Below are 15,950 nucleotides of genomic sequence, written 5' to 3'. Positions count from 1 at the left end.
TTTCTAGAAAGTTTTCAAAAGTGGATTTTACACAATAAATCTATTCCATCTTTAGGTTTTATTATAAAATTTGATCCAACAGGGATGAAGAGTTGAATTATGACATATTTAGTCCTAAGTTTTATTCACAAATATTGCTTTCTAAAAATCAGCTCCATTTTTAAAGTGAAATAATTTTACATCACCAAACTTTATTCCAATATGTTAATATCTTCATTTAAGGTTTGAAGTTTGTCTTTCATTTGTGACATTTTGTTTCACTTTCCTCAGTTTATTATTCTTTTTTTCTGCTCAGTTTATCAAATCAAACCTTTTATCACTAATGTGCCTCGTCATGATATTTTCTTTGAATTTTCTATAAAGATGAAAAAACAAAACATTGCCATAAATCCGCCTTGTAACTCAACACTTCACATGCAGCAATGAATTATGGGTAATACACTTTGCCGAAGTCTATAAAAATGGGCAAAGGGCAGATGAGGAGAATGAGACACTGTGACCTTTAACCTCTGAAGGACAGGAAGGTTCACAATCAGATCATCCACAAAGAAACCGAACAGGACTGGATCAGAACCAATCCGCTTCAGATGTGGATCGGTACCGGGAATGAGAAAGCAGCCGAACTCAACATGAACCGACAGCCAATCAGAAGGCTTCTCACTGCTGGACACATCATGGCTGCTAGGAGCATCAGCCAATCACAAACCGACCTCAGCCTGTAGGTCCGATCGGTTCCGACCGAGTCGGAGCAGCAGATTCACTGAAAGACTCGACTGCTGAAGAAAAACCATGTGGGAGTTTAAAGGGCCGGAAACGGATATCAGCGCCAGAAATGTACGGGGTGCCATTACTGCCAAAAATTAACTTTATTAGTCAAAGTTGCATTTTCACCGTTAATAAATGTCAGTTTCAACTAAATATTTAATGAAGCTAGCTAAACATTTAGTTAGCTCAGAGCTAGCTGTCGAAGCCAGTGAAACCGAACCAGTCCAGTTGAAACATGTCAGTTTTTTATTCCTTTGGAGCAGTGACAGCCGGCTGTAAGGCAGAACATCATCAGAACCCGGCTAGTTCTGGTTCTGATGCAGCAGAACCAGGACAGGAGCAGGAGCCCCGGTTCAGCAGCAGCAGGCCCACTAACGGTTCTGTTGGGTTTCCTCAGGAAGAAGAAGACGGTTGGTCCAATCACGTCACCTGGAAAACAGAACCAGGAAGAGTTTACCGCTTCATTCATCAGAACCGGTTCTGGTGCTCAGAGCAGGAACCTCTGACCCAACCTGGGACCGCTCTGGTCCAGAACATCTCCAGGACTTACTAATGGTCCGAGCAGACGGTATCTGAGCTCACTGGGCCGGGCCCGGTCCGGGCAGCGCCCCCAGCAGGCCGTTAGCGGTGGTGAACAGGTTGATGGGCGACGAGCCGTCGGTGATCAGAGTGGACTTCAGACCCAGAGACTGCAGCATCTTCACCTGCAGAGGAACACAGAGCCTCGGGTCAGAACCAGACTACGACCGGATCGCTTCCGGACCTACCTGCAGCTTCAGAACCATACCTGCAGTTCTGGCCCGGCCCGGGCGATCTCCTTCAGCGTGTCGCTCCCCAGACTCTCCATCATCTGCCTGAAGCGCTGACTGTCCAGCTGAGCCAGACGCTCCTGCTTCTCCACCTCCAGACGGTCCAGCTCCTTCTTGTAGCCCAGTTCCTGTTCCCGCGCCTTCGACAGCCGCTGCAGCTCCGCCTCCTGAGAGGCAGCGAGACGGGAAGAGACACAAAGAGCGAGACATTTAATACTGGAGCCTCTTGTAATGACCAGAGCGTGCAGGAAGCCATTTTCATCCTTTGGAGGTGATTATCAGAAGATCAGAAACAGAAAGTGGGTTGAACTGAAACAGGAAGTGGTATGACAGGAAGTGCCATGGCGAAAAACAGGAAGTGTTCTCTGATCTTGGCATGAGAAACAGGAAGCGCGACAGCGACCAGAAACCAGAAGTGTGAGCGTACCGCCTCGATGCGCTGGGCTTCGGCTTTCAGTTTGGCCTCGTTGACGGCGGCCTCACCCCGGATCCGCGCCGCCTCGGCCTGGGACTGGGCCTCGGCTTTGGCCGCTCCGGTGCTCTCCACCGAGGCGCTGAAACACAGCAGGGAGCCGGTCAGAGGAGAACCTCAGCCATCTGGACCGGTTCTGCCAGTTCGAACCCGGCTGACCCACCTCAGCGCCTCCAGCTCCAGCAGCTCCTTGCGGGCCCGCTCAGCCTCGGCCTGGTCGGTGATCTTCTGCCTCTCCAGCTTGCCCCTGGCCTCCTGCTCCAGGCGCTCCGCCTCGTGTCTGCAGGGACAAACGGAACCCAATGAGTGGGGCCGACCCGTCGCGGCAGGTTCTGATGACGTGGTGCATGTCGGACCGGGCCGCCGCCTCCTGGGAGTTGGTGGTGATCTCAATGGCCAGCTGGACGCTCTTCTGCAGGGCGTCTCTGGTCCTCTGGTCCACGGGCTCCACAGACTGGATGTCCACACTGCTGATCACCAGGTTGTTCTGGGCGAAGCGCAGGTTGGGACGCACAGCCAGCTTCTCATCGAAGCCGAACACGGCCGAGCAGATGATCCGGTTCGAGTTCTGGACACACAGAGCTAATGGTTGCTAATGCGCCAGCAGAGGAGCTAATGGTTGCTAATGCGCCAGCAGAGGAGCTAATGGTTGCTAATGCGCCAGCAGAGGAGCTAAAGGTTGCTAATGCGCCAGCAGTGGAGCTAATGGTTGCTAATGCGCCAGCAGAGGAGCTAATGGTTGCTAATGCGCCAGCAGAGGAGCTAATGGTTGCTAATGCGCCAGCAGAGGAGCTAATGGTTGCTAATGCGCCAGCAGTGGAGCTAATGGTTGCTAATGCGCCAGCAGTGGAGCTAATGGTTGCTAATGCGCCAGCAGTGGAGCTAATGGTTGCTAATGCGCCAGCAGTGGAGCTAATGGTTGCTAATGCGCCAGCAGAGGAGCTAATGGTTGCTAATGCGCCAGCAGAGGAGCTAATGGTTGCTAATGCGCCAGCAGAGGAGCTAATGGTTGCTAATGCGCCAGCAGAGGAGCTAATGGTTGCTAATGCGCCAGCAGTGGAGCTAATGTTTGCTAACTTGAAGTCGGTTAGAGCCTAGCTTCCCCAGATGAATTCTAATTTTCTTGTCTCTTTGGTAAACTATCAGTTGAATAAACATTTGGATTTGCTTATAAACTTCAAGTAGACATTCACGTTCATGCTCTTATTTTGAAGAGACTTCAAAATAATTTCATTCCATTTCCTCACCTAAAAACTACAGAATTGGACCTGGACCCGCCTGGGCTGGTCTGAGCCTGAGAAGCCCCTCCCCCGATCAAGCATGAGGCGACAGTGGGAAGGAAAACTTCCTCTTAATAGGAATAAAACGCCAGTGGAACCAGAACCTTTTCAGTAACTGTCGGTTGATTAATCTCTGGTTCCGACCCAGTTAAACAGGATTGTAGGTGGAAGCGGGTTCTGACCTTGTGGAAGTCGTCAAACTGGACCGAGGCGACGGCGCCTCGGATTTTAGAGGCGATGGCTTTACAGGCGTCGCCCACGAAGTCCGGGACGGAGAACAGCGCCGCGGCAGCGGCCGGTTCTGCTGGGATCTTCACGTCAAAGTGCCTGAAAGACGGAGATCGACTTCAGAACCAGAACTGGGACAAATGTTCTCTGCTCGGCGCCTGGTTACCAGTTGTAGGCCAGCTGCAGCTGCAGGCGGGCGTGGTCGGCCGTTTCTATGGTGATGATGTCGGTGCAGAAGTCGGGCCCCAGCAGCAGGCAGATGGCCTTGATGACGTTGGCCCGTTTGGGTTTGTCCCCGGACAGCGACAGAACGGTGAACTGCTCGTCCGGCCCCAGCATCACCAACTCGGGTCCGAACACCACCCTGTGGAGAAACGGCGCCGCCGTCAGCCGATTCCTCGCCCGCTGCCGCCAAGCGCCCCGAGGGCGGCGCCTCACCTGGCCTTCTTCTCCCGGTAGTCGTAGACCTGCACGGCGGCGTTGTGGGGGACCCTGAAGGTCACCACGCGCGTCTTGTCCCTCGGCCGGCCGTCCTCGCCGCCGCGGTGACTGGAGCGGTCGGCCAGCGGGTCGCGGCGGGTCGCCAGCAGCGCCTCCACGTTGGCAGGAAGTTCCTTCTCCCACAGCTCCTCGTCCTGGTTCAGCATGTAGGTGTGTCCGATCACTGCACGCACCTGGAGCCAGGACGGGGTTATCACCATGGCAACAAGGGAACTGCAGAGGGCTTCAATGTAGGAAGCCCAAAAATAATCACAGCTGACAAGGTCAAAGGTCAGAAGTAACTCAGCTGGAGTTACTTCTGAGTGAACCATCAGATCAGGCTTCTAACTGTTGGTGCTCCCACTAAATCCTGAATATGCCCAGTTTGGTTGTCTTGGCCTTTTCATCGCAGCCTGTGGGGTTTTCCCTTCCCTGACTGGGAACACAACCTGCTGAATGTGACAGGTAGCCAATCAGAAAGCGCGGTGACGTCAGAACAGAGGGGAATCCCAAACAGCTGACATATGGAGATGATATGTGGAAATGTTTATTATTATATGTAAAGGTCGTTATTATCTATGTTTATGTTTATTCAGTTAAAAATGTCAACTATGAAAAAACACAGTCACCTCCTAATCATAGAGCAGCAGATGGAGCGGCTATTGCTTCTACATCGTCATCCATGTTTGGTCATTCTAAATTCCCGTATGCTATGTTGGGGGTTTTGTGGATTATCCTCTGGAATCAGGATGTTTGTGACTGGAATCAGTTCGTGTTGCTCCTGCCTTGAGGCTGAACACGAACCGATCGAACCTGTTGTACTTTTATCAGCTCTGTGGTCACAGAGGTTTGGAGAATCGGCCGACATCCTTAAATCTTTCCGTCTAAACCAGACTTAAGACTCACAGCTCTACTCATCTCCTCTCGACCACTGCCCAAACGCTCTCACTCTGGTCGCTATGGTAACGTTTACATATCCTTCAAAATAAGATACAGATGCGCCACAAAAACGAGCATTTTACTTTTGTGAAAATTTTAACTCACGATAAAGACTAACGGAGCCCTGAGCTTGTTTCTCTGCAACCAGACGGTCCATCTGGGAGTGATGGAGACAACGACACCCGAAGTGTTGCTTATATCCACAGCCTGCTGGGTCTCTACGAGGTGAAGCAGTTTGAAGCTTCATTGCCTCATTAGCAGCCGGTCGCCTCATGTTACTCAGAGCGGCTTGTAATGTTTCACTCACCTACCGGTCCGGGATAAATCCATCCTCCTGTCTCTTCTCTGGGCCTTTTCCCCTTTGCAAAGAAACTTTCCAAAGACATCTGATCCGTTTCTTACTCATTTTGCTGCTTGTGGCTCAGTGTTGGCGCGCAAGTAACAGAGAATCCGGTTACAGGATTTTCAAAATAAAAGATCCTCCAGACTCAAATAATACATAAAACAGAAATATTTAATTATTTCTTGCGCGGCCCGGTACCAATTGGTCCGCGGACCAGGGGTTGGGGACCAGGTGGCAGCATTTCTCAGCTCCAGCTACTTTCTGCCTCAGCCTGACTTCATGTTTAGTTCCAGTCGACAGAAATCCAGTCATTTAAGTTCATTAAAGAATAAAAATTGTTTTGTTCTCCATGTAGATTTTGGAAGAAAACTGAAATAAGCATCAGAGTGAGAACAGGACGGAGTGAGGATGTGGAATATTCAGATCCTCAGGTAATCTCCAGTAATCTGGATTATTATATTCCTGACAACCTTTCACAGAAAGTTGCTTGGAAACTGGCCTGAACTTCGAACGCTGCAACTAGAACTGAATATTTGAGCTCAATTATCATTTGACCTGCAGCACGTCTTAAGCCCCGCCCCTCCCTGCTCACCTTTCCAGTCTTGATGTCCCGGACGTAGATGCCCTCGTTCTCATCCAATGGGATGGCACGCTGCTTCAGGAGGACCTCCACGCTGGCGGGGGGGACGTACTCCAGGGGGCCGCGCAGCATCCAGCGGTCTCCGGGGCGACGGAGGATGCCGCTGCGCCGCGAACGCTTGGCGCTCTCCTGCATCAGCTCCTCGTCCTCCTCGTCCTCCGCTGCTTCCTCGTACTGACAGAGAGAGGCGGGGGAGGATGGAGAGAAGGGTTAATGCAGCAATGCATCGGAGAGAGGGAGGGGGCGAGCGAGGGGGAGAGGGCGAGCGAGGGGGAGGGAGGGTTCTGCGTTTGAAACCAGGATTGGAAATAAAATGGTTGAGACAAGAAGAGGAAGAGGAGCGTTATGGAGACATTTTGTTCTGATCTAATGATTTTCAGTTTATGGAGACAGAAAGCAACAAAACTCCTGAACAAGCATGGTGGTGGTGGTGTCATGCTGTGGGCCTGGTGCAGAAACTGGATGAAACATCAGCCAGAAAGGGGCGTATGAATATATGTGAACCTGTAGGTGGATTTACAAAGAACCATTTGTTACGCCGAGTCATTTTAACGCAGCGTCAGTTTCATTAAACAAGTTCCGGTCCTGGTTCTGGTTCTGTGAACTGATCGGCCGGTCGTCTCTCTCAGTGATCCGTTGGATCTAATCCAGGTGGTGGATGGAGGTTTTCCTTCAACAGAGGCCTGTTGCCTCTGGCTGCGACCCGCCGCCGGCCCGCTTCGTGACGATTCCTGCTATGAGCCACACCCACCGTTTCCTGGAAGCTGCAGTCAGAACAATAATCCGAGGCGTGGCTGCAACCTTTCAGCAGAAACTGGTTCTGCTGCTCCAACCCGGTTTCGCCTGGCCCTCAGATCCTCCACTCAGACTATTCAGAGGCCTGATCCGCTCACAGGTCAGAACCGACTTCCTGCTGATTGTTGGATCCGTTTTTCTGCTTCAGCAGCTTCACATTTAAATCTGTTTTCAGAAAACTTCTGGTGTAAAAACAGAACCGACCCAAAGGAACAGAGCAGCTGGAGCTCTGAAGCAACCAGAAGGGAAAACCCAAAAAACCCTCAAGAGCAACTCAGAACCAGAGGAGGCTCCGCTAGCTAAAGAGCTAGCTGCGCTAATGCTATAGCTATATAAAACCACATTATTCAATGAAAGCTAATGCTAACTTGCTACCTCAATAGTATTTAATTGAAGCGAACGCTAAATTACCAAACCAACACAGTGTTTACTGGAAGCTAATGCCAACTTCCTAAACCAGGGGTCTCAAACTCAATGTCCCAGGGGTCCGCTGGAGGCAGAGTCTGGGTGAGGCTGGGCCGCATGAAGGATTGCACAAAAACATTTAAAAAATATCCTCAAATGTCATCAACATTTAATTATTTACCCAATACATGAACTGCAGGCTTTGGATTGACAAAGACATGATGAGGGTGTGACAAACGTTAGGGTGCGTTCACACTGCAGCCTGAAGTGACCCAATTCCGATTTTTTTGTCAAATCGGACTTTTTTCGCCGGGCCGTTCACACAGCCAGTAAATGCGACCTGTATGTTTTCTGCAGTCTGAATGGGCAAACGACCTGAAAGTGTCCCGCATGCGCAGTAGAGGGCGCCATAGCGTCAGCGTTCTCAGTGTTCTGCCAACCGCCATGAAAAGAAGAAGTGCTCAGTGTTTGCGGAAGTAAACATGGAGGCTAATGGTGGAGCTTAGCTTACATATTTGAAGTTGTTGTCCAACCGGAGCAGCATATTAACAACTTAATCCTCATTATAGTCCGTCATAGTTGTTTTTCTTCCCGCTGGCCCATATCAAGACGCAGAATTTGTAGAGTATCAGTGATGTTCAGTTACGTCAATCCACGTTCCCCCATCAGATACGGTTCCCCCTGAGTCTTCTTGCCGCTCCGCCCAGGCGAAAAAATACGCGCGTATTCGTCATGAGCACTGAGAAAGCACGCGCTTCTCTGGGGAACTACGGACACCGTAAAAGCTCAAACAACATGTTTCGGCAAAGAGGTCACACTTTCTTCACGTTTTTGCGGGAAACTAATAGTAATAATAATAATAATAATAATAAATAATAGTAATAATATATATACATGTCATATATATATAAAAAAAAAAAATACCCCTCTCACCCTCCGCGGGTGGTCTCTTTCATCCTCTGAGCTCGGGTCCTCTACCAGAGGCCTGGGAGCTTCAGGTTCTCCTCCAGTATCTTGGCTGTGCCTAGAACTGCACATTTCTGGACTGAGATGTCTGATGTTGTTCCTGGGATCTGTTTGAGCCACTGCTCCAGTTTGGGGGTGACTGCCCCGAGGGCCCCGATGACCACAGGCACCACTGTGGTCTTCACCTTCCAGGCCTTCTCCAGTTCCTCTCTGAGGCCCTGGTATTTCTCCAGTTTCTCCTTTTTCCTGATGTTGTGGTCACTTGGTATTGCTACATCCACCACAACGGCTTTCCTCTGTTCTTTATCCACCACCACAATGTCCGGTTGGTTCGCCATTACCATCTTGTCTGTCTGGATCTGGAAGTCCCACAGGATCTTAGCTCGGTCATTCTCCACCACCTTTGGGGGTGTTCCCCACTTTGACCTCGGGGCTTCCAGTCCATATTCGGCACAGATGTTCCTGTACACTATGCCCGCCACTTGGTTATGTCGTTCCATGTATGCTTTCCCTGCCAGCATCTTGCACCCTGCTGTTATGTGCTGGACTGTCTCAGAGGCCTCCTTGCACAACCTACACCTTGGGTCTTGTCTGGTGTGGTAGATCTGAGCCTTTATTGCTCTGGTGTTTATATATATATATATATATATATATACACACACACACACACACACACACAGTGCTATATGAAATAAAAACAGGGCAATGCATTTTAATGCTCAATATTACCCATCAGATACCGTTCCCCTTGTTTTACAGTGGGGGAACGGTATCTGATGGGGAAACGCGGATTGACGTAACAGCGGCCTGGAGGTTAGGTCACATCTGATTCGGCTGTGGATCGGATATGGGTCACATTCTTAAAGAATCCGACCTGTGCTGTTCAGACTGTCATGAAAAGATCAGATACAGGTCGCATTATGTCAAAAAACAAAAAAAACAATCAGAATTGGGTCACTTCAGGCTGCAGTGTGAACGCACCCTAAGTTTATTCCACTTGGCGTCGCTCTTCTTCTACGTTTCATAGAAGTCTTTAGCCAGCTAGCAACGTATGGAGAACGTCTCAACGCGTGACGTCATCACCGCTTCTACTTGTCAAACAGGCGGTGGATGACGCAGCCCGGTAGCAGTCGCCTTTCTCTGCGTTTGATCCTGGCATTAATGGTAGAAAGAACCGGAATGGCGACTGCAGGGAAGGGAAACTGGTACCGGACTGGTCCATCATCCGCCGCTCTGTTGTTACAAGCGTAGTGTGCATGAAGTCAGTGTAGCTTAGCCTAGCACCGAATGTCAGCCATGACGAGGAACGGCGGGCGGGACTCCCTTCAGAGGCCCCTCACCCTGTGGGCCCCACTAATATTATACTTTCATATCACGGGGGGGCCACCAGACATCGTCCCGCGGACCGAGAGAATGAGACCTCCGTCCTAAACTCTTACACTATTCGGTGGAAGTTAATGATTAAGCGCTATGCCCACATGGTATTTAGTGGAAACCAATCCAATTCAACCATGTTGACGTCCTAAAACCTCAACACAGATTTCAAACTTTATTTCACTGAAAGTTTGAAGGTGAAAATGCAGCTAAATCCAACAAGTAGAGTAGGCAGGTCTGGATGGCATGAATTAAAAGAGTATGTTCCTTAACGAAGCTTCAGCTCTAATCTAGAATAATAATCTGCATCCAGGACAGAAACGCGTTGCTCCTCACCTCCGTGTCATGAAAGGCCTCCACGGCCCGCAGAACCAGGCCTTCCTCCTCCGACAGCACGTACACGCTCTGAATCCCGTTTTCCAGCTCCTCTCCAGGCTGCAGGAAAAACGAGCGCTCCCCCTGCAGGACGGAACAGGAACAGCAGGTCTGTCAGGTCTGAGGACCCGGATCTTCACTCAAGACTTTAATGAAATCAAACCGCTGGGAGATTTGCAGATTCATTTATACCTTTCTAAATCTTTCAGAGAAACATTTTAAACAATAATATTTGAGAAGCTAATTTCAGACTGGTGCTGTGCTCACCTTCACCACCTTCTTCTGGCCCAGCTGAGGCTTCCCATCGGTGCCGACCGGGTCCAGGATCACGCAGTACTGCCTGCTGCTCAGGGTGGTGACGTTCACCACCCCCACCACCTCCTCAGCTACAGATGGGATGTGCGCCTCCCTGTCGGCCATGGTGACCAGCCACTCCTCGCCCGTACGCCGCTCACGCCCGCCGGCGTCCTTGAAGGGCCGCAGGGCGCGAACATGCAGCGCTTTCTGGAAACGACGCAGATCTCAGTCTGGTGAAACTCATCATGTTTCTTAAAGACTTTACTCTGTAGAACATCACAGCTGCCTGGAGAACTTTGTGATGTTACAGGAAAAGGTTCCTTTGCACTGAGTTTAAACAGGCTCCGCCCCCTCCCTCTCTGCTGTGCCGTAGCTCTGCCGTAAGCCCCGCCCACCAGCTCTGAACATGGGATCTTTAAAAGGAAACCGATTTTGCTCTTCCAGAAACTTTCCTTAAGATTGAAAATAAAATGTAAAAATCAGAGGACTTTTGGGTGTAACTGCAGATTTTTTGTGGAGAATTTCTACAAAATCTGAAAGAAAAAGCAGGAAGCTGAAACACTGAGACCTCTGCAGAGCGCCAATCCACTGGTTTGAGGCCAGCGGATAGGCGCTAGTGTCTGTGGAAATGCTAAGGCAGCAACCTTTGACCTATCCAGGGCCTTTGCTATTTAAAAGCTGCAGATAAATTATTGCTGGACGGCAGACGGTGAATCAGAAGATCCAGATATAAAATAAGAAAATCTGCCTCTGAGGTCAAACCCAGACTGAGACTCTAACGTCACGCAGTAGGAAACAGTCTGAACATGTGGAGGTTCAAAGGTCGGTGGCTGCTGGAGTTTTAGGTCAGGATGTGACCGACTGACATCCTGAGGTTTCTGGTGATGATCTGAGGAACGACCAGAACTCTGAGGCTGTCAGGCGCCCACAGGTATGGCACCACCAGGTGGCGCTTAGCTCAGCAGGTCACGGATTAGAGGGACGGGACAGTGGAGGCGCAGTCACCTTGTCGGTCAGGATGAAGGCATTGACGATGTCGATGACCTCTTCGTGAGCACCCGGCAGGTACGCCCCCACCTTGCTCACCAGCCACTCCTCACCTGGACAACAGCAGGACAGGTTGTCCTTTAGAAGCGTCTCCTGAAAGCCGCTTCCGTCCAGTTGGACGGTTTCGACCGTTACCTGTGACTCTCTGGACGCCACCGCGGTCTTTGCCTTCCTTTCGCGCCCTGAGCCGGATGGCCTGGTTCTCCCGGATCACTGTGGCCTTGATGGTCTCCAGAACCACCACCTCCTTCCGGGGGATGTAGGTCCCTGAGACCGCGACAGGAACCGGAAAGACACAGAAACTCTTCAGGTTTCCCTCAAACGCTTAAAGTTTCTAACAGTTCCCAGACCTGTCAAAGTGTTCAGGGTGAAGGAACCACCTGAAGTCCTCTATCAGGACCTAAAACCAGATGACCCCTGACCTGAGACCGCACCAACCTGGACCTTCGAACAGCCACTCATCTCCAGCCACCCGCTTCACTCGTCCCTCGTCCTCAAAGTCCAGCAGCGCCTGGAGACGGAGCGCTGTGTCTGGGTAAACGATCTGCAGCGGCGTCACATTCTGGAGGAAAACACGGAGAGTCAGACATCCAGAACCAGGCCAGGATCAGAATCAGACAGGTCCAGCCATGCGGCGCTCCCCACCTGCTGGATCTCCTCTCCAGGGTAGAGCGGGAACGGGTCCCGGGTCAGCCGGATCTCCAGGTCGGCGTGGCGCAGCTTGGCCTGACCCGATTGGTCAAAGAGGACCTCATTGTCGTCGTCCCGGGCGACGGGATTGGACACCACGCAATAGTGGCGAGGCGGGACCATGATCATCCGGACCGGCGGGAACAGAACCCTGAAACACCATATCCAGTTTAAAAAATACTTTAGTGATCCCAATAGGAAGTTAAACAACCAGATGGATCCTGGAGAAACCAGGTTGGCCCGAAACCTTTCGGCCGGTTGGCCCGAGACGTTTCGGCCCGAGACCTTTCGGCCAGTTCGCCTGAACGTCTCCAGGGTTAGCGTTAGGTCTCCGGTGATGCGTCCAGGGGAACCCTCAGCTGGACTCACCTCTCGTTGTCCTGGCGGATGTAGGTGAGCGGTCCGATCTCCACGCGAGCGATGTTGGTGTTCTGGTCCAGGACATGGATGTAGTGATGTGGCGGGATCCGGATGATGGATGAGTCCACCTGCATCTCCATTTCTGGTCCGTGGTTTCCTGCTTTTCTGGACATGAAGACGGTCAAGTTCTGCAGAGGACAAACGACTCCGGTTCATTCAGATCCAAACTGAAACAAAATCTGATTTAATAGTTGGATAAAAATCGACACATAAATCAGTTTAACAGATAAAGACCATTTGATCTGATGGTTCCCTTTACTGCCCAAAGGTCAGTGGAACAGTTCAGTTCAGGTAAATAAATAATGTAGTTTAATTCAATTATTAAATTGCTCAAATCTTTATGTTTGAAAATAACTTTAATTTTATTATCAGTTTTTTCCTTTTAAATTAGTTTGGGCTGAAATATGAAATATAAAATTTTTTTTAACCCATTTCAGTCTGGCCCGTTCCTGATTTATAAAAGTTACATGTATTCATTTCATATATTAAATTTGTTTCAGAGGGCCAGTTTATATTTCAAGTATATTTTTAGATTTAACTGAATTTGTCTGAAAAACTGATTTTTAAAGATAAATTATTTAATCGTCATCTGAATCCCGACGGAGAAAAAACAGAACCTCCAGAACCAACAGAACCTCCAGAACCAACAGAACCTCAACATGTCGACATTTTCATCGTTTTTAAAGATCATCTCCAATCTTCACTGATTTCTGAGGTTCAACTCTTGAACGATTCAACTTGAATAATTTCCACTGAAATATGAAACGTCTGTCCTGATTGGTGCTTCGGTTTGGGTCAGATCACTTCGTGGTTCTGAAGAGATGAAGGTCGTTTCCATCAAACATCTGCAGCTTCATAACATCAGTAATAATAAAAGCAGAGAAAATGTTTTCCTGTCAAACTTCAATATTTCAGCCTCTGAACCAATAAGCCAGATGCTGCGTTCAAGATCAGCTAGGAAATTAGAATCCCTTCCTGTAAACCTGACTGATACTTCCTGTCAGGATGTTTAATGAAAGCCATTAGAGATCTGCTTTTTATTTAAATGTCAGCTGTTGGGCTTTGTCACCTTGCTGAGGTTCTGCTGTCAAGGGTTCAGGAACCGCTCAGGTTCTGTAGCTCAGATCAAACATGGAGGTCAGAGTAATGGTGTCTTTGCTGCGGTTTTGTTGAGTCCAATTCCTGGTAAGTTGGGGGAAAACTCGGGTCCAAAGGTCCGGCAGAATGTGGTGGAACCAGTCCAACCGGGTCCTGCGGGGTCTGTTCGCCTCAGCTGGTTACTGGAACCAACAACCATCCAGTTTTTTGCACCAGGAATTGGACTCATCAGAACCGGTGGATATTTCAGCGTTATAGAATCATCTCAGCGTTTTGGCCATCCTGAGAAGGTCAAAGGTCAACTCCTGGGATGATGAGCAGGAGACAATGAGAGGAGGAGGAACTCTTAAGGAAGAGCAAACACCTGGAATCCCAGAGCCACGCCCCCACAGCTGATTGGTCGGTTCCACAAAGCCTAATCAGCAGCAAACACTTGCTAATCAGTTCAGGGTTGTTTCTCCTATTGGCTAACGGCTAATGGCCTGTTTCTGCTGGAGGCTAACGCTAAAAGCTAGGTAACACTAAATGAGATTGAGGCCACCAAATAAACCTGATTCTGTCTTCCTTTATGGGAAAACATTAAAGCTGCAACATTTAAAAAGAAAACAACAAGTGTAACATAGTTAAAATGGTTGAGGTTAAATCCTGCTAAAATGCACCATCTGCTGGTAAAAAGTTGTATTGCATTCACCCTAGAAAGAGCGAGGTATTATGGGTAATCCTCAGAGCCATGAGGATCACTGACGAGGTAACGTGTCTCTGTCATGTGTTAAAGAAATATTATTAATGCATTTTGTGAAGTGCGCTTGTGGTTGTCGTTTTTGCATATTGTTGAAATATGTTCGGTCTGGGTCACGCTAGTTCTGTTATTATGTCGTTTTTGTCGTGTTTGAGAATGTTTAGTTCGTGGGAAAGTGCAGTGGGAATTTCCCACGTGGTAACATTATGGCTCCTCCTTGCAGGAGCTTGTTTTATGCCAGAGACTGACCTTACCTCCATGCCCGTTCTGTGAAATGCAGGTATGTTTTACCAAATCTCCTGTAGCAGATGGTTAGCATGACACTGAGTTTTATATTAACAGTTTCATACAATGATGTGGTTAATTTATGTTTCTGCACTGTTCTAAAATGCAAGGTTATATAAACTAAAACATAAAAATGGCATCCAGTAAATAAAATGTCAGCATTTTATTTTATTTTTCAGAACATTTTAATTAGTTACTTTATTTTCTCTAAAAAGGAGACTCACTGGTTGTCCTTTTATTGTAAAACAAAATCCACTATACGATCACTGTAATTTTAAATTATTTTATTGTGGTTATTGTATTATGGGTAATCCTCAGAGCCATGAGGATCACTGACGAGGAGCTTGTTTTATGCCAGAGACTGACCTTACCTCCATGCCCGTTCTGTGAAATGCAGATGGAGAATTAAAGAAACAGCTGATGCCAACTTGAGCAGCTCCTTGTCGTTCATTACCACACCGATAGAAGCCACCAAAACCACATAGGCCACACAAGCATGAACATGTTAACTAGTTTTATGGACAATTGAAACCACATTTCTTCTTAGTTATTTTTTACAGATAAAAGCAGAATATTAAAATGTTTTCTGTAGCTAATAGAACAAAAGTAAAATTCAGTTTTCATAAATAAGTGATTGTGTCATTATGGACCAAGACTTGTGTGATTGATTGAGTTAATCTAATAATTTTACTGTAATTTACCAGAATTAGGTGTGAATTAAACTATCTGGATAAAGCAGTTACTGTCTAATTAAACTATTTATTATTCTTTAAATGTTTGTTGTTTTTTTACAAAAATAATTTAAAAAGAGGGCAGAATCCTCTCTTTCTGGAATAACGCATTTTAGTGATGCTGTAGTTTGTATGGTAACGAACTTTTGGCACCTTTGGACTTCCATACCTCCTACGCTGTCTAATAAATTCCAGCTGCTTAAAGTGGAGAAGAGAAATCTGCCAAGTCTTGTTTTCCTCACAGATGAACATAAATTTGTCCTCAAAATGTTAAATTAAGACTTTGATCCTAAAGATGAAGCAGAGGCGCGTTTTAATTCAGATAAGGAGTTTTAACGGATTTACCTTAAAACGTAAATACGTCTAAAATAAAGCTGGAAATAAAACTGGTTTAATGTGGTGGACGCAGCAGATTCAGAGCGGGCCCAGTGTTCCGGTATAGGACGGGTTCGGCTTGAGTTCACCTAGCAGAATATTTTTCAGAGAATTGCGGAAGTGTAAAAGTTTTTTTTTTTTTTTCTTTCCTTTCGCAGCAGCGGCGCCTCTTACCGGACTCAGGGCGCAGCTCGACGGGCAGACAGCAGCTCAGGCTCCGCTCTCACGGCTCCGGATCGGAGGACCTGGACGAACTGGACCTGGGACTGAGACCAGAACTTGTTCGGTTCTGGGAAGGGACGGAGTGGGCGTGGCAGCGGAGGAACGGGAGGGTCACGTGGTTTACGGTCTGCGGCAGCAGCTGCTGCGTCACCAGGTCGGGTAGAGGTTCCTCAGG

General features: G+C 48.4%; 1 protein-coding gene across 1 annotated transcript; it reads right to left on the bottom strand.

The window, feature by feature from the left end:
* Nucleotides 1-847: 847 nt before the first annotated feature.
* On the bottom strand, nt 848-15,888 carry mvp (major vault protein). Its single transcript, XM_015011623.2, has 18 exons — nt 15,728-15,888; nt 12,275-12,453; nt 11,861-12,056; nt 11,654-11,777; nt 11,351-11,482; nt 11,174-11,268; nt 10,139-10,375; nt 9,833-9,955; nt 5,909-6,130; nt 3,993-4,228; nt 3,721-3,918; nt 3,509-3,653; nt 2,403-2,614; nt 2,210-2,326; nt 2,002-2,128; nt 1,553-1,741; nt 1,316-1,469; nt 848-1,194 (listed from the first exon to the last, which is right to left on the bottom strand). The coding sequence occupies exons 2-17, from the start codon at nt 12,436-12,438 to the stop codon at nt 1,344-1,346; spliced, it is 2,643 nt and encodes an 880-aa protein (XP_014867109.2). The 5' UTR covers nt 12,439-12,453; nt 15,728-15,888; the 3' UTR covers nt 848-1,194; nt 1,316-1,343.
* Between the last annotated feature and the right edge of the window lie 62 nt (nt 15,889-15,950).

The sequence above is a fragment of the Poecilia mexicana genome, unplaced genomic scaffold (assembly GCF_051168715.1).
Source record: "Poecilia mexicana isolate PSO_F unplaced genomic scaffold, ASM5116871v1 scaffold_8, whole genome shotgun sequence".
In the NCBI taxonomy this organism is placed as follows: Eukaryota; Metazoa; Chordata; class Actinopteri; order Cyprinodontiformes; family Poeciliidae; genus Poecilia; species Poecilia mexicana.
Note: the sequence above shows the minus strand (reverse complement) of the source record. Positions and strands in the feature narration are given on the sequence as shown.

Excerpts from the sequence above, each read along its gene's own strand:
- mvp (XM_015011623.2), bottom strand. The coding sequence starts at position 12,438 with ATGTCCAGAAAAGCAGGAAACCACGGACCAGAAATGGAGATGCAGGTG. Across the intron at positions 3,919-3,992 it reads TACCGGGAGAAGAAGGCCAG|GGTGGTGTTCGGACCCGAGT; the intron begins GTGAGGCGCCGC and ends GTTTCTCCACAG. Across the intron at positions 1,742-2,001 it reads AAGCCCAGCGCATCGAGGCG|GAGGCGGAGCTGCAGCGGCT; the intron begins GTACGCTCACAC and ends GCTGCCTCTCAG.